The sequence below is a fragment of the Mercenaria mercenaria genome, chromosome 5 (genome assembly GCF_021730395.1).
Source record: "Mercenaria mercenaria strain notata chromosome 5, MADL_Memer_1, whole genome shotgun sequence".
In the NCBI taxonomy this organism is placed as follows: Eukaryota; Metazoa; Mollusca; class Bivalvia; order Venerida; family Veneridae; genus Mercenaria; species Mercenaria mercenaria.
Genome location: NC_069365.1, coordinates 70,867,195 through 70,886,490, shown reverse-complemented (window position 1 = coordinate 70,886,490; position 19,296 = coordinate 70,867,195). Strand labels below are relative to the sequence as shown.

Sequence of the window (19,296 nt, the reverse complement as noted above, 5' to 3'; positions counted from 1 at the left end):
TGAGTAACGAGCTAACTGAACATGTTTTGATGGGAGGAATCGAGAAATATTTGAAAGCGTCATTTAGTTTTAGAGAAGAAGAGTCGACCATTTCAGGTTTTCCAAATGATTAAGGGGATGGGGCATTAGATGATCAATTAAAAACCGAATAAACAGATGCTTTAGGAAAAAAGTTAATCTAATTTGTTTCTTGGTTACATAAACGCATCTTCTAGGATCTAACTCGGAAAAAAAGCTGTATGTTTCTCATAAGATAATGACGAAACAGGTTGTATCAGATAAAGAAGTTGATATCTTACTAAACCAATATATAGACAGCTGATTGTTGATGATGATTCTGTCAAGATTTTCAGTACTAATATTTAATACTCATCTATCACTCAACCTATTCTTTTTGCTGATCGTTCTATTACAATGCGTAATTATTTTGTCAATCTTAAGCCTCTTCATCTTGTTAGAATTATTATTTTCGGTCTGAAATTATTCTATTCATGCATTTCAGAAACACATATTTAATCCGATTCTTCTTACGATATAGCATATATTTTGTAATAACGCGTGTAATCATGTTTAAAAAAGCCACATTTAAAAAGATAATATTAAGGACAATATGTCATGCATAAAAATGAGATACAGCTTAAAACAAAGGTTAATGTAGTATACCATTATTTTCAAAACATATGAAATGGTATAATGAGATTTTTATGAATCTTAAGAATCGTAAAATAATAGATTTACAGAAAAAAGGATTTATTTTGTATCTATACTTGATGAGCGTATTTTTCTAAAACTTAATTTTGCCCAAACTCCTTTGATTACATAGATTTTATAATTACCTTACAATAACTGTTACAATTTTGCTTTAAGTTTGGCACAAGTCTTGAGGACAGACCCTTAAATTAAACTTGTTGGTGCTGTGTGTTTCCGAGAAATCTACCCTTACCTATTATCTTTATACGAAACTCCACGTTTTCCTTACACATATACTAGTACAAGCATAGAAATTTCGAAAGGTCTTTTTGCTGACGAAGTACTCCAGACCTACTAGACGTAATTTCCGATGAAACAGAATGTAACATAACAAAATATAAGATAAATGATCAAAAATGAAAGTGCAAATAAACGAAAACTGTGTTCTATTTCAAAGCATACTTAATAGAACTAGAATGTGACTGTAGGACACAGGGTGTGCCCCACTGGTACATGTATCAGAAGTAAGGGACAATAATTCAAATGTTTGCAGTCTTAAGGGAGTATAGCCTCAACACAAATTTTATATGAAGGATTCATTATTCTGGGCAATATACTTTTTTGTGCTATGAGCAGTACAAACAAAAAAATCCACTACTTTTGGCTATTTCAATTGTGTAATTAGCGCTACAATCTCAAGACGAATGCCAAGTGGACAAGGTCACATCATGATGAAGACAAATACAAGGTTTCATTAATTTCCATCAAATACGTTTTGAGGTAGGCACGTCATTAGGTAAAAATGTGCAAGTTGTACTATTTCAGGAGCCATAACTTTGGAAATAGGGGACAAATTAAGACGAAAAATAAAAGGTGCGCAAAAACTCATTCAAGGGTCCATCAATTTATATCAAATACTTTTTTAGCTAGGGGCGTCACAAGGTAAAAATGTGCATTTTTGGCTATCGCAGGGGCCATTACTCTGAAAATAAGGGCAGAGCCAGATAATATCATGATTATAAGACTCATGCAATGTTTTAACAATTTATATCAAATACATTTTGAGCCAGGCGCGTCACAAGGTAAAAATGTGCATTTTTTACTATTTTAGGGGCCATAACTGTAGAAATAGGGGGCGGAGCCAGACGAAAAATAGAAGGTGAGCAAGTTCATATCATGATAAAGACTCGTGCAAGGTTAAATCAATTTATAGCAAATACTTTTTGAGCTAGGCGCGTCACAACTTTTTCGGACGAACGGGCGCACGCACGCACGGACGGACGCACGATCAAAACCAAATCTATATGCCCCCATAATTCATAGTGGGAGCACAAAAAGTAAATGTTCGCAGTTTTGTTTGTGAATTTGTTCCCAGTTTGTCTTTGTGAAGATGCAAATAAGACTTATCACCTTTGTACATACAATACCATAGTTGACGTCACTTTTGACTATATTAACTGTTTAGTTCAGTACGGGGAAATCATTTTCAGAGTAAAACTTCCTATTCACAGTAAATTTTGAAAATGGTTTGGTATCATAAATTTGCATTTTCACGAAACAACCGGAATAGTGATGGTATCAGTGAAGGGCGGAATAAGGTAATTTTAGCGTTTATCCAAAGTTTAATGATTCATTTACAATGACAATAACAATAACAACAGTATTGAAAATTATATAATAACTCTGCAATCGCAATAATTATGAAATAATTTGTTATGATAATTATATTGATTATAATGAAGACGATGATCATGAATACATAAACAAAGCATAGATTTAAACACCCTTTATCAAAGGGTACGTGGTCTGAAGAGCTAGCTCAGCTGGCGCCGAGGAAATAGAGGATATTTGTTTGTTTCAGTGTAAGATCGAAATATATTTCACCGAGTGAACACTGTAATGCAATATTTTCACGAGTGGCGCAGCCACGAGTGAAAATGTAAATTATGGTGTTCACGGGTGAAATTTATTTCAATCTTACACTGAAACAAGCAAATTTTCTATTTATTTTATGTGCTGTTAATGGTTTTAACCAAATTATATCCAGTTTGTCCGCGCAACGTCACGTGCATGGCATCATGACTTCATAATGCCGTGACGTCAGGATATCTTTGTAGAAAAAAATAGCTCTATTACATTTCCTGATTTCTTTGACATTTTATTATGATAAAATGTATATATTCATAATCCTGTTAGTAGTTTTATACATCTATATCTTTACTGAAGTATATTTTGCAAGGAATTTTCTATTATTTATAATTTATATTCTTTCGCATTCAAGTATAGTTCCATACCAGTGAAATAAAAAAAATGATATTTTCACTTTTTGAAACTGCGAAAATATCAATTTTATTTCACTGATAAATTTGAGTATTTCACTGAAGAGTATAAAATAAAGATATTTACCAGATGTTTTATTTGATTTTTATTCAAGAAGTTTTGAAAATGAAAAAGGCCGTTTCAAATTTAAGGTCATTGGACGAAGGAGGGAAATTGTTAATAGGGAAATAGAATCAAATATTCCCATGGACACAGATCGTATTCAGCAAGGTAGGCATTTATTCAAATTAAAACTTCATAAATCTAAATCCCTATTTTGAACGAAATAAATACGCAAAAGGTGACAGCGTTGTATAATAGTTTGAAGTTTCGTTTGGTTTACTTACGTGGCTGAGCATATAGAAAATTAAAAATATTGACATGTGAATCTGCTGTCGTTTTTGGTATACTCGTGTTATTTAAGACGGGTGTAAATAAGATAATCGCTTCATATGAATATCTTGTTCACCAGTATTACTGTTACACTTATATCACAGCACATAGATAAAATATGCCAACAATTAACAGAGATTAATATAAAGATTGACAATGGATTAATCAGAATTTCATGCAATTTCAACAGGCAAAACTTCATTTTTGTAGATTTGATTGTTCTGCCTTTCCATTGTAGATGCAATGCAGACGCCAGCCAGTTTTCCGGCCAGAAGAGTTCCAAAATTATCTGGAATATCACCAAAGGTTGTTATCCAACCAATTCCTTTAAAAACTGTTGACAAATCAGTTTATAGTGCACCATCGACATACATAGACAATATAATATCTGCAGACACTGTACCAGTGACACATTCCCCGTATCTAGCCACATCAGCAAAAAAGATACCGTTGATACATTCCCCGCTTCTAGACACATCAGCACCGACATTAACATTCGTGCATTCCCCGCTTCCAGAAATATCAGCATCCCCTGTACCATTGGTGCTATCCTCGCTTCTAGACTCATCAGCATCTCCCGGACCATTAGTGAATTCCCCGCTTCTAGACATATCAGCATCGACATTAACATCGATGCATTCCCCGCTTCTACCCACATCAATAGAAACAATACCGTTGATGCATTTCCCTCTTCAAGCCACACCAGCATCCACCGTACCAGTGATGCATTCCACGCTTCTAGACACATCAGCAGATACAATACCGTTAATGCGTTTCCCGCATCAATCTACATCAGCGTCGACCGTACCATTGGTGCATTCCCCGCTTCTACACATATCAGCACCGACCGTACCGTTGATGCATTCCCCGATTCAAGCCACATTAGCATCGACCATACCATCAATGCCTTCTAGGCTTCTAGACACATCAGCATCGACCATACCATTGTTGCATTCTCCGCTTCTAGCCACATCAGCATCGATCGTGCCATTGATGCATTCCTCACTTCTAGACACATCAGCATCAGCCATACCATTGATGCATTCTACGCTTTTGGACACATCAGCATCAGCTGTACCATTGATGCATTCCTCGTTTGTAAACACATCAGCATCGACCGTACCGTTGATGCATTCCTCACTTTTAGAAACATCAGCATCGACCGTGCCATTGATGGATTCCTCACTTCTAGACACATCAGCATCGACCGTGCCATTGGTGCATTTCTCGTTTCAAGACACATCAGCAGAAACAATATCGTTGATTAATTCCCCACTTCTAACCACATCGCCATCAACTGTACCTTTGATGCATTCCTCACTTCAACCTAGCCACTTTTTGGAACGTAATAAAGTGTCAGGCCCAGTCGGGCCAGGAATAGAAGTAAGTACAAATAAACACTTATTACTTGTACAACCAAGCAAATGATATATATAATAAAAATGAAATAATGATATATACTGGTTTTTGATGTGACCAACAAACGTTAGTGTGATACTATTTTCTTCATGGTAAAGTAAAATATGCAACTTATTATACATTATTATGTCATGATGTCATGAAATAGAGTAAAAAAAACCAAAGGGATTGAATCGAATTCAGAATTGCATTTTGATATAGCTCAAAAACTTTAATCGCATCTTTTTGAAATATTTACACAGCAATGTAAAGTATATGGTCCATGTAACCAAAGGCATATAACATATGTCCAAACTATAAATCTGTAAGAGGTTATTGAATATTAGATCGTTTGTTTTCTTTTTCTCGAAGTATTGGACCGTGCTTTCACAATAAAGTTGGAATAACATAGAACAAAAGTCAGTGTGAAATGCTAATTTTCTTGCATATATTTTCACTTAAGAATTGTTTAACATCAAAACCGGATATACAGACAAATTTTGATGCAGCGTTAAAGATTACACGGGACTTGCTTCAGTGCAAATGGATCAAGTGTGAGCAGCAATTTAGCTGTATGGAAGATTTTGTAGGACATGTGAAAAACGATCACGCACGTAAAGAGGGACATGATTTAGAATATAATTGCAAATGGGTCGGATGCCCAAGGAAAGGAAAAGGGTTCAGTGCAAGGTAAGCTTTCTTACTTAAATTTGATATAAGAGCCATGATAATTATAGACTTCTTTATTATTTTAATTATTACTTTCTTGGTGAGAAAATGACAATCCTGATAAATGATGAATGAACATGGAAAATTGCCAATCCGCAGTTTCTTTATTAAGGATAATTCGTAACGATTCATTGCACATGCATATTTTCCCACAGGTTGATCATTTGGACTCTCCGGCACCTGCAGTAATAATGTTACTACTATATATTACTATATTGGAATCATATGCAAAGGTTTTGTTTTTAATAAATATGCAACGGAATGAATGAATTTGCCCATATATGCATGACCCTCTGTAGGAAATAGCCCGTGCAAAGGTAGTAGAACAGTTATTTCTATTACACCTATTTGTGATTGTTCTACGTGTGAGACTATTAGTGCAATTTGCTTTTAAGTTGTTTTTTTTTTTTTTCGTATATATATATGCATATCAGCATTTCTTAATTTCGTTATATTTGTGTTTGATTAGCAAAGAGAGGTTAATGGTAATGTTCGATCGTGTATTTTAACAAATGTATACGTCATTTATATCCTTTATGATTTCGTGGTAACAACCTCTCTTCAGGTACAAAATGTTAAATCACATCCGGACACATACCAGTGAGAAGCCGCACAATTGTACTCAATGTGGGAAATCGTTTTCAAGACAGGAAAATCTCAAAATACACACACGATGTCATACAGGTAATATTCTTGTTTTGTAAATATCATATGATTAATTATTTTGTACTAAATGCCCAGTGTAAATATATTCATGTTTATTCAGTTTTCAGAATTTTGAAACAAACCAATACCTATAACGAGTACGAGTTAATGGGTAAGGATGTCTACGTAGAACTTGTACAGAAATTTAGACCTCTATGTCTTTCTTATTCAAATATGTTAAGAAGAGCTTCCGTGGCGGAGTGGTTATGACTGCTAACTTCAAGCACTTGCACTTCGTCACTGTGGGTTTGAAATCTCGCTTAGGGTGAAGAATTCTTTCAAATGAAAAAAAACAAAAAAAAAACTTCCTCACGGATGGGCGATGGTTCTACCTAGGTTCCCGTTCATGTCTAAAATTATGCCCGGAGGGTCAGCTGGGAACTTTCTCTACTATAAAAGCTGAAAAATAGGCATGTGCATTATGATTGTGTTGATGTGACAATAAACTCTACTTAAATATGTATCATTCTTTAAATGTTATTTCTTATTACTAGTATTATCAATAATCATTTTCATATTCACAGGTGAAAAACCTTACGTATGTCCATTTGAAGGTTGCAAGAAATCATATTCAAACTCTAGTGACAGATTTAAACATGTACGTACACATAAAGAGGACAGACCTTATGCCTGTAAGATGCAGGGTTGCAACAAACGGTACACAGATCCTAGTTCGCTGCGGAGACACGTCAAAACTCAAATGCATTATTCCACAAGTAATGATGTGTCATTCAGCCTACCTATGAAATCAATTGAAGCTGAAAGTAACGGTACAAAAACAATTGATGCTCAATCCTGTTTCAATCTTTCTGGAAAAATATCTGTGTCAGTTACTAAACCAGGAAGTAAGCCATCTGTAACCATATCTAATTACATGGAGAAAAGTGGTCTTCCGTTGATGGATCTGTCCAGCATAATGCCTGACGTACAATTTATTTCGGCTTATATTCCGATCGCTACACAGACATCTCGCCTGCTTACCACAGAAGGGAGAGCGCAGACCTCCTGATAATAGGTTTGTAAGTGATGATTTGAAAACAATGTCGTATTTCACCTCTATATTATGTAGAGAACAGTTACTAGCTGAGAACAGGAACTGAAATCTGCAACACTGGTTAGGTTAATCGCCCGCCACTATGTCACTAAGATTTTGTTGAAATACGGCGCTATACCAAGAACAAACAGACAAAGCTACACATTTATAAGCATCGCATACAGATGTAACGACTGTGAAACAGATCATACAGGCATTGGTGTACATGCTAATAAAAAATTCACTCATACTTTTAATTTGTTTCAGCCGTTTGAAAGCTTAAAACACAGTAGTAACAATATAAAGAAATGTTATGTTGTTAAGGAACGCCACGGCTTTGATATTTAAGCATTATTATAATACTTAGTTGGTATTAAAATTGTTTTTTCCCAATACATGTGCTCATTAGATAAAGTAACAGGTAGCTGAAACAATAGGAATCCGTACGAAATTTGGAAAGAATAATCGACAGTGCGTAAACAGTCAGTTCTTTTTTGTTTTAATTTGAGATGTAAGCTTTCAATTAGAAGAGCCTTTCAAAGAAATCTAACTGGTATGGAAGATAGATATAACAGTAAACTTTTAATTAGGTCAAGAGTAATCTTACATCTGTTACATTTTGTCATAAGTTTCCACGATCTGTCAATTTCAGTGAAAATGATTTTTATCTCTCCATTCTGCATATGATTTGTTTTGTAAGTATCTTGGCAGGACATTGCAGTGAGTAACATACTATACATTCCAAATCAGTATGTGTTCTTTAAATTGTTTTGTTAATATAAACTCACTGAAGTCACATAAAATAATTCAATTTCTATTGTTTTAGTTTATTCTTGATGTTGGATTTTTGAAGCAACCCGTCTACAATATTTTTCCGTTACAGCTTCTTTTTGTCGTGGGCCTACTTTTCGATGCATGGCTCTATGGCTGTGGTTGGGGTGAACTATGCTTCCGGGAAATCTACCCTTACCTTTTATTGTTTTGGGTATAAAGGTACCAGACCTCAATCTTTAGTCATTGGAATGATTCCTTCCAGATGGGTAAAGAAATAACATCGGGTTGAATCATACTGATTTCTGAAAAGAACTAAATATTCTTTGTTCTTGCTTCATCTACCAGAAATTCAAAACATAGTACCATCTTAATATAATTTATTTTAAAGCCCCTCTTTCAATGTGAGACGGTAAGGAAACCTTTAGTAAACAGTGTGCTAGCGTTGAATATTTTGCCCCCAGTAAACACGTCAGCGAGATAGGTATACACGGGTTATCTTAGAAACTGCTAATACGCACCTTATAATTTTGCTGACAGCAACGATTGATCTACACCTCATTCGCAACATCCGTAAATCCATTTTACCAATTTCACATCACCATATCAGTTTGTTAGTAGTATTAATAAGCTAACATTGTTTTTATTTTACTTTTGTTTATCTTAGTGGTTCAACCGTTGGTCATTTTTGTAGGATCAGCAGAAACGCAGATAATAAAAATTAACACGTGTCTATATTTAGCCTGTTCATATTGCGGTCGTTCATATTGCAGTGGAAGGTTATCGAGGCAGACAGATCGCAACTGTTTAATTTTCTGTAAGAGCTTGTTATTTAATGGAATGTGTTAATACAATACAAATCGTTGGGTACACTCTTTTTAGTCATCTAGGTAGATTTGTTATTTAAGAACATATAAACAATCAAATAATGCGTGTAGCAAAGGTTACGCTTACCTTGTATTTGTTTTTTAGAGATGATAAGAAATAACATTGTAATAGGTTTGCGAAATAAGCAGAGATTTTACGTATCAAAATTATATCATCTATATAGCTAATATTGATGAATTTATGAACCATAAACTAAATTCATCTCTCTCAAAAGAATATCCGAGGCTTCGTAGACCGAGCGTTTAGTTCACAGACTTAATTTACCCGTCATTCCGTCTTCTATAATGAAAGCTCAAAATTCGCCAAATGACCTAAGTTACGTAGATATGATTGAAATCCAAAAAAAAAAGTCAAGAGGAATGTTATTATGTATATAGGGCCACAATCATGTTCGCATAGCGCGATGAGTCGTGTAAATACTTTCATCTCAAGTTTGTACACTTACCCACTGCTTTGTACAATTTTGCAGAAATCTCCTAAGGTATGAAATATTGCACCGGCTATTCCTATTCGGCCTTGGTTAGAATAAGCGGTATTTACTAAAGCTATTAATAAAGCTGCCAATGTAATATTTAAGAAATAATATATCTCATTTCGAGTATTGTTGCAGAATAAAATTAATATTTAGGGTTCAGATGCGTAGCCAGATTAATTTAATGATATGCATCTTTTACTCAATATTAAAGACTTTAATGCCGCATCATTTTGCATATATATTTGCATTTACAAATGTTGAAAATGTGATCGGATCAAAATATAATTAAACATTGAACCTGGCGTTTAAGCAGTTTAAACAATACATAAACAAAAACGCATTTTTTTCTGAAATATTGTTTGTAATAAAAGGCTTTAAATAAACACCTTGTCAAGCTGATAATATTCGTTTTCTATATTTGATCTATTCTTGCATGGGAGGGTACTGGGATAATGCTAATGTTGCTGACAAAAGCATCGCCATGCGGTGAATTCTACGTGTGGTTGTTTTGTTTTATGCTTTCCGGGGACATTGCGTTGGCAATATTATTTTTTATTTCTAGATTCTAAGTAACTGTTATTATACTATATCAAGCATTAATTTTCTGTTCTTTTTAAGATCCCTTGCGGCATGTAGGAGGTAGCGTTTCTGTTTAGTTAAAAAATTGTAAACGTCAAGAGAAAACTCTGCTTTAAATCTTGCATGGATTTCCTGTTGTAAGAAATAACTGCACTATCTAAATGATTCATGCAAGTAAGAACTGATGTAGGGTGTACTGTAAATTTTAATTCATAGATAAAGTCCAATAGACCTGATCGCTAAGCGGCCTCCGTGATCGAGTGGTTAAGGTCGCTGACTTCAGATTATTTGCCCCTCTTCTATGTGGGTTCGAGCTTCACTCGGGGCATTGAATTTCTTCTTAGCTATCCAGCTTGCTTACGGAAGGTTAATGGTTTTACCCAGGTACACGCTCGGGATGAAATAATGCACGGAGGGTCACCTGGGGTCTTCCGCCAGCATCAAAGCTGAAAAGTCCACATATGACCTGTAATTACGTCGGTGCGACGTTAAACCCAACATCAACAAAAACAAATCATCTGACATTATGTATTGGACATCATTTTTTATCACAAAATATTTTACAGATTTGCTAAAAGTCGACCAGAGCCAAGCACCAGCTTATACACAAACTGAAAACCAAATGTTAGACCTTTAATTAAACTGTCTGAAATATGTTAAAATAAATGTTCTGTTTGCAGTCTTCTTTTAAGTTATCTATTTCAGAACGCAATAGCTGTGCTGAATGAGCGCGTTTCTTAATACTGAAGTATGCCCAAAACTCCTTCTATTACATATATTTGACATAAATTTACTTTACAATATCTGTTATAAGCTTGCTTTAAATTTCGCATAAATCCAGAGAAGAGACCCTTTAATTAAGCTTATATGGAACTCCACAATTTCTTTAAACATATATAAAAACTGGTACTTCAAAATTTCATTTTGCTTAATAATTTTCTCCCAGCTGGTCAAAGTAAAGATGCCAATAAGACTTATCACCTTTGTACAAACAACGCTATAATTGGCGTCACATTTTGTTGTTGATCAAAAACTATATGAGCCGCGCCATGAGAAAACGAACATAGTGGCTTTGCGACCAGCATGGATCAAGACCAGCCTGCGCATCCGCGCAGTCTGGTCAGGATCCATGCTGTTCGCTTTCAAAGCCTATTTGCATTTGCACGAATTCACCGGAATTGTGATGGGCGGAATGAGATAATTTTAGAGTTTATGTAAGGTTTAATGATCTATTTAGGTAATAGCAACACGAAAAATAATAACAGCAGTATTAACAAAAATCGCAATATTATATTGATATGTAATCAATTATTATTATAAATTATGATGACGATGATGATACGGAATAAATAAATAAAGCACAGATTAAAACATATTATCATGGATCTGTCCAGCATAATGCCTGATGAACAATTTAATTCGGCTTTTATTTCAATCGCTACACAGACATTTCGCCCGCTTAGCTCAGAAGGGAGAGCGCAGGCCTCCTGAAAATAGGTTTGTAAGTGATGATTTTAAAAACAAATTTGTCGTATTTCACCTCTAAATTATGTAGAGAACAGTTACTTGCTAAGAACAGGTACTGAAATCTGCAACACTGGTTAGGTTTATCGCCCGCCACTATATCACTAAGATTTTGTTGAAATACGGCGCTATACCAGAAACAAACAGACAAAGCTACACATCATAAGCATTGCATGCAGATGTAACGACTGTGAAACAGATCATACAGGCATTAGTGCACATGATGTTCGTTGAAACTTCTAATTTGTTTCAGCCCGTTGGAAGGATAACAAAACACAGTAGTAACAGTATGTTGTTTGGAAACGTCATTGCTCAGTTATTTTAGCATTACTGCACTACACAGTTCGTATTAAAATTGTTTTCCATTACATGTGTGTATTCGATAAAGCCACAGTATAAGTGTGAAAACAAGGGATTTGTTTTTTTTTTCTGATTGCAACGCTGCGAATGGCCCTAATAAGTAACATGTAGTTGGGATAATACAATAAGAATTCATTTTGTGATTTGGACAGAAAAACAAGCGGAAGTGTGTAAACAGTCAGTTCGTTTCTTGTTGCAATTTAGGAGTTGTAAGCTTTAATGTAAAACAACCTTTTTAAGGAATCTAACTGGATGATAACATCAATCTTTTAGTTCGGTCAAGAGTAAACCTAAATCTGTTAAATTTTGTCTTAAGTTTTCACGATTTGTCAAAATTATTTTTATCTCTCAATTCTGCATATGATTTGTTTTTGTAAGTATCTTGGTAGGACATTGCAATGTGTAACATATTATACTTTCCACATCAGTATGTGTTCTTGAAATTGTCTTTTTTAGCGCACTGAAGTCACATAAGAAATTGCAGTATTTTAGTTTATTGTTGGTTATAAAGGTACCAAACCTCAACTTTGATACATTGGAATGATTCCTTCCTGATGGGTAAAGAAAAAAGATCAGGTTGAATCATATTAATTTCTAAAAAGAACTGAATATTCTTTGTTTTTGACTCATTCACCAGAAATTCACAACATGGTATCATCTTAATTTGATTAAATTTAAAGCCCCACTTTCAATGTGGGACTGGAGCCATTAAATATCTTCGTCACGTAGTTTGCCGTCAAATAATTAACATGAAGAAATGATAAATTGTGATGATCGATATTAAAGATTTGATATTACTATATATTCTATATATTAGTCACATTTCTATTGTTTTATTTTATTGTTGGTAGTAAAAGTACCAAAACTCAGTCATAAAAATTTAGAATGATTGCTTTCTCATGAATAATGAAAAGAAACATTAGGGTGTACCATAACGTACTGATTTCTGGAAAGAACTGAATACTCTTATTTGTTGATTCTTTTATTCTCATTCATCGGAAGTTTGAAACGTGGTACCATCTTGATATGAATTTAGTTTAAATCCTTCGTTCCATGTTAGACTGGAACAATTGAATAACTTCGTCACACAGTTTGCCATCAAATTATAATTTTGCCCCCAGAAAACACATAAGCGAGATAAGCATGCATGGGTTATTTTAGCAACTCCCAACAGGAATCGTGTTATCTTGCTAATAGCATACCTCATCCGAAAAATTCATCAATCCATTTTACTTATATCAGATATCTGCAAGTTACCAGATCAGTGTTAATGTAAGTAGTGTTAATAACTTTACTATGTTTTCATTTTATTCTTGTTTATCTCGGCGTTGGTCATTCTTTTAATAGTTTGTTTAAGGATCAGCAGAAAGGCAGATAAACTATGAACAAGTGTCTATAATTAACTTATTATCCCCCACCGATGAAATCGGGAGGGGGGTATTGAAATGGCGTTGTCCGTCCGTCACGTCCGTGCGTGCGTGCGTCCGCAGCCATATCTCAGTAACTAGCAGGTAGAAACTTGAAATGAACATGAACCAACATACTGCGATGATGCCCGTCAAGTTTTTGTTTTTGATTGGTCAATTTTCTTTAGAGTTATTGCCCTTGATTTAATGAAAAATGTCCAAAAATATCCGTCCGCAGCCATTTCTCAGTAACTATCACGTAGAATTTCATAAAACTTGAAATAAACATGCACCAACATACTGCGATGATGCCCCTGTCTTCTTTTTTTTAATTGGTCAATTTTCCTTAGAGTTATTGCCCTTTAATTGTTTAAAGATCTACAGATTTGTACAATGTCATAACAAACCAACCAATTGGTAGAATTTCATTAAACTTCTTTCATTCTTTTCCATGAACATTTATTATAAACATGTGAAGTTGTGTACCCACACCTGGTCACCACCTGGCCTTGGTCACACCCCGTCCCCCTCCCCCCACCCCAATCCCCCCTCCCCCCCCCCCTAAAAAAAAAGATAATGTTTCATTTTTTTTTTTCAAACCTTCCATGAATATTTATCAACATGCAAAGTTGTACCATTCCCCCACCTCACTCCTCCACCCAGTCATGCCAACCACCCCAGGTATGCATCTCCCCCCCCCCCCCGCAATTTTTTTTTTCATTTTTAATTTTCCATCAATATTTATAATCAACATATGATGTTTTGTACCCTCACCCAGTCACCCCCGCTGCCCACCCCCCACCCCCACCAAAAAATAGCATTCATTGTCTGTTAAATTGATTTTGACTTATGAAATTATTTGCCTCTTAGTAACATCCTTAACTTTCTGCCGGATATACTGTTTTGCCGTTCCTCATCACAAACCCTTTCGGCAGGGGATACCAATTCATCGAATTTGCTTGTTCATATTGCAGTGGAAGGGCATCAAGGCAGACAGATCGCAGCTGTTTAAGTTTTATAAGTGGTTGTTTTTTCGGCGACGCCGTCTAAATTCGTTTTCGTTACCTATGCCACGTGACTTCAGTTTGCAAATCAAACTACTTGATAACGCATTATAGATAATTTATCAAAATGGAAGATTTATGCAACACTCTGCCTGATTGGACGAGAGTGTCAATTTCTTTCACTCTGTTGATTGTGCTACGCTGAGTGAAATGTAGACAAAGCGTTTATCCTAAACGACGCTGTTCACAGTTTTAAAGCTAACTTTGGCTCAGTATATTTAGCAAGAATATTGATATATCTCAAAATGATAAGTAAGTTTAATAAATATGATAAAAACCTGTTCAAATACCAACATATATCAAATTAAAGAAAGAGCTGAATACGGTCTGCGTATCACATGAATAAGGGTGTGATAAGAGTCTTTTATGTAGAGAAGTGCTTTTTAAAAGATTTTCCCTGTTACAGTTGCCGTCTGTATATGAAAAGGTTTCTTGCTTTTGTGACTTATTCAGATTTCATATTAAAATGAGTACTTGTTTGCTTTGATATATTTGTTATAAATTATTCAACTGATTTATTATATATGAATATTTTTCTTTAGTATGGTAGGCAAATATTGAACTCAGTTGAAATCTGTTTTATTATATATATGCTATGTAATGACTGAATCTCATTACACTGAAATGAACTTGAACATACGCTGCATAGTTGACTACGGTCAAACTTTGCTTATGAAACAGAAATATTGAAATAATTACAATTGTATGTTTTGCTTGACCTTCACTTTTTTTATAGGTGTGACGTCATTGTCCAAAGATTCATGAATAGCGAATATGCATTTGTTAAAGCGGGATCAGTTGGCCTATTTTAGAAATAAATACAAATAATAAATAAAAAAATCCTATAATTGATTTTTTTTCATGTATTCTAATCAAACTTGATTTGTAGCATCTTTATTAGGCCCGCAGCCAACTTTGTTCAGCTGGGACATTTAACCCCTTTTAGGGGCTGCTAGAGCTAAAACTAGAAATGCCTTTATACAGCTTCTCATGAGCAGCTTGGTGGATCTTTGTCATACTTGGTCTGGAGCATCATTATAAGGTCCTCTTCCAAATTTATTTATATAGGAACTTGGGCCCTATTAGGGACCACTATAGCTAAAAGTAGATATGCCTTTCTTCGCATTAACCACTAAAATGTAATGGATTTTTATCACACTCGATGTGTAACAATATCGTAAAGTCTCCTGCAATTTTGTTACAAATGGGGATAGGGACCAATTTAGCTAAAAAAATAAACACGTTTAATGACCTCTTCTTTCTCATGAACCGCTTCATGAATCTTCATCAAACTACTGCTGTAATTATTCGTCTAAGGATAAACAAAACAAAATTGCAACCCTACGAAACCTTTGCGAAAAATTAAAAGAGAACCATTTAAATTGTTAAAGTGCGGTGTTTAGTTTTGCAATTTGAAAAATGTTAGATGAAAGATGAATGTTAGATGAAAAATTCATAAACTTCTTTCCTTATTACAATTCGCCGACAATCATTTTTAAAGATATTTCTTGTATAGTTGTAAATACAATACAAATTCTTTTGTAAACTGTTTTAACTCATCGAGGTAGTGTTATTATTTAGGGTAATATAAACAATCAAATAATGCGTATAGCAAATGTTATGTTTACCTCGTATTTGTTTTTAGAAATGATAACTGACATAAAGTAATAGTTTTGCTGAATAAGCAGACGTTTTACGAATCAAAACAGCTGATACGGCTAATATTGATAAACAAAAGATATTTCTTTCATAAAAATTTCCGAGGCTTGCTAGGCAGAGCTTTCAGTTCACTGACTTAATTTTCCCCTCATTACTTTGTCTGAATGTAGCTTGGATCCTCTTCCATTGCGAAAGCTCAGAATTCGCCAAATGACCTAAATTAAGTCAGTATGGTTTGAAGTCAAACGAACGGTCAAAAGGATTTCTGGCTTTACATGTTTCACAAGTTAATGTGATTTATATATATAGGGCCGCAATCATGTTCGCATTGCGCGTCGACTCAACACTAAACAGTAATTGCTTCCTTACCACTGCTTTGCACAACTTCGACCAAATCTCCTAAGGCATTAAGTGTTACATAGGCTATTCCTTTTCGGCTTTGGTTGGAATAAGTGGTATTTAATAGAGTCATTGCATACAAGTACATCTACTTAAGAAATAATATATCAAATTTCGTGATTTGTCGTTGAATAAAATCATTATTTGGAGTTATTATTTATTATATCACAAGGGCGTAGCCAGAGTGATAGAATAAGCCGCATCTGAACGACGAACAAAGGTTTTAATCAAGAGCAAATTACTTAATAAGATATGTTGTATCGGTTCTTACACTTTATTAAGGATTATTATGTACATCTTTGAAGCAACTCCGAATATATGACGTTATAATTGTGACGTACAATTTCTGTGTGTATTGCATAATAATACACAGTTTCAGTCTTCTTTCTTAAAACAGAGATATAAATCGGATATCAATTGCAGAAGATTTACTTAATTTTAAAGACTTAGATATGATATAATAAAATTTTGCATATATTTGCATTTAAAAAATGTTGAAAATGTGATCGGTTGAAAGTTTGAACATGAATCGTGAACCATGCCATGAATATACTTCCACTTTAGATTCCCTACAGTTTGTTAACTCAGCGCCGGGTTATAGTGATGAGTACAGCCAGTCTACCTACCCCGCTGACACGTGACATTCCGTGCAAAGTATAGTTGTAAATAATGTACACTACTGACTAGTGCACAAATTATACCAACTAGAGCTAACGCGGCTTAATATTAAGTTATTAAGCATATATCTACATTGTATTTCAAGAATCTTAACAAAAGCGTTTGATAGTTTTAGGTTTTTATTGATTTATTAATAAGTCCCTTACATCTTTAAACGATGTTTCAGCAGATAAATTTTTATTTACACTACAGTAAGTTCTTTGATTTTTATGCCCCCGAAGGTGGGCATATAAAAATCGCACTGTCCGTCCGACCGTAACTTTGTAAATTCTTGTCCGGGCTGTAACTCTGCCATCCATGAAGGGATTTTGAAATAGCTTGGCATAAATATCTACCTTAATGAGACGACGTTTCATGCGTAATACCCAGACTCCTAGCTACAAGGTCAAGGCCACACTTAGAAGTCAAACGTTAATAGGGACTGTGCCGTGTCCGCTTCGTAACTTTGCCATTCATCAAGGGATTTTGAAATTACTTAGCATAAATGTTATCATAATGAGATGACGTGTCATGGGCAAGACCCAGACCCCTAGCTCCTAGGTCAAGGTCACACTTAGAGTTCAAATGTTAACATGTTTTGTTTTTGTGTCCGGTCCATAACTCTGCCATCCACGAAGGGATTTTGAAATATCTTGGCATAAATGTTAACCATAATGAGACAATATGAGACAATGAATGTGGCATGCGCAAGACCGAGATCCCTAGCTCCAAGGTCAAGGTCATACTTAGAAGTCAAAGGTTAATAGGATTTTTTTCGTGTACGGTATAGAACTCTATCATCCATGAAGGGATTTTGAAACAATTTGGCTTAAATGTTAACCATAATGAGACAATGTGTTACGCGCAAGACCCAGACCACTAGCTCAAAAATCAAGGTCACACTTAGAAGTCAAATGTTAATAGGGTCTGTTTCATGTCCGGTTCGTTACTCATTCATCAGGGAATTTCGAAATTACTTGGCATAAATATTCCCCATAACGAGAAAACGTGGCATGCATAACAACCAGACCCTATGTCTAAGGTCAAGGTCACATTTAAAGGTTAACATGGTCTGTTTCTTTCCGTTCCATAACTCTTCCATCGATGAAGAGATTTTAAAATTACTTGGCATAAACGTTCCCTATATTAAGATGACGTGTCAGACGCAAGCCCAAGACCCCTAGCTTCAAGGTCAAGGTCACACTTAGAAGTCAAAGATTAACATTGTATGTTTCTTGTCCTGTCCATAACTCTGCCATTCATCAAAGGATGCTAAAATTACTTGTCACAATATTTCCCTATAATGAGTTGGTGTGTCATACTAAAGCCCAGGCCCCTAACTCCTATGTCAAGGTTACCTTCGGAGAACTTTTTTCATCTGGTCACAAAATGATACATACCTAAACTATTCTGGAATATTTTGCGCAGACAACTGTAGCATTTTTGCGTTTGTCACTAATAGTGACAGCTCTTTTTTGAGGTTCAAGTCTAAATACTTGGTATATTTTGAGAGTTATATAGACTTGTATTTGTCAAGGTCGGCAGTGGCTGTTTGTCAGTTTGTCAAGTTACCTTAAAGACGCACCACAAAATAACTGTAATCTTTTGTATTTCCATGATGGTAATTATACATTTTTTTTTGCATGGAGAAAATGAGAAATAACAAGTGTTTAGTTACAATTCGACAGTGACACATATAAGGCTAAGACAATGTATTTAATGTCTAAATATATTATTACATAAATGTAGTAGTATGCACGGTACTTCATATTTTAAGCTGAGTTTAGATCACACTTTGTTTCTACAGTGTAAGATAGTTATTATTCTATGTTTATAAAACTATACTGAGAAGAGAATTACTGAATAAGTTTGCAGAAGACGTTGTGAAAACAGGGCCTAAATTGTCCACCTGTCATCTTGTAGAATAGCTGTGTTACCAGAATTATTTGCACCAAGTTCATGTGGGAGGAAAAAGTAGGCCACTAGGTCGTTGTGGGTCTTTAACCCTTCTAGTAATTTCTTGAATACTGACTGGTTAAAATAGATACTGTAGCCTATTTATTAACGGTTGAATGCGAATACGATAATGTTACACACCGATAGCCACACGAGAACTACATACAGATATAGACTTGTCATAGTACACTACTGCGGAAATATAAAGTGGTAGTATTGGACTCGGAATTCATGGCATGCCTGGCGTAGAAGCGGTTAAAAAAATACCACATAAACTTAAACGCATTTTTA

The 19,296-nt window shown here is 34.9% G+C and overlaps 1 protein-coding gene across 1 annotated transcript; it reads left to right on the top strand.

Annotated features, from left to right (window-relative positions):
• The first annotated feature begins 3,158 nt into the window (after nt 1-3,158).
• LOC123558514 (zinc finger protein GLI3-like) lies at nt 3,159-7,481 on the top strand. Its single transcript, XM_045350387.2, has 5 exons — nt 3,159-3,240; nt 3,641-4,785; nt 5,264-5,490; nt 6,095-6,213; nt 6,759-7,481. The coding sequence occupies exons 1-5, from the start codon at nt 3,216-3,218 to the stop codon at nt 7,241-7,243; spliced, it is 2,001 nt and encodes a 666-aa protein (XP_045206322.2). The 5' UTR covers nt 3,159-3,215; the 3' UTR covers nt 7,244-7,481.
• The last annotated feature ends 11,815 nt before the right edge of the window (nt 7,482-19,296 follow it).

Excerpts from the sequence above, each read along its gene's own strand:
- LOC123558514 (XM_045350387.2), top strand. The coding sequence starts at position 3,216 with ATGGACACAGATCGTATTCAGCAAG. Across the intron at positions 3,241-3,640 it reads CACAGATCGTATTCAGCAAG|ATGCAATGCAGACGCCAGCC; the intron begins GTAGGCATTTAT and ends TTTCCATTGTAG. Across the intron at positions 5,491-6,094 it reads GGAAAAGGGTTCAGTGCAAG|GTACAAAATGTTAAATCACA; the intron begins GTAAGCTTTCTT and ends ACCTCTCTTCAG.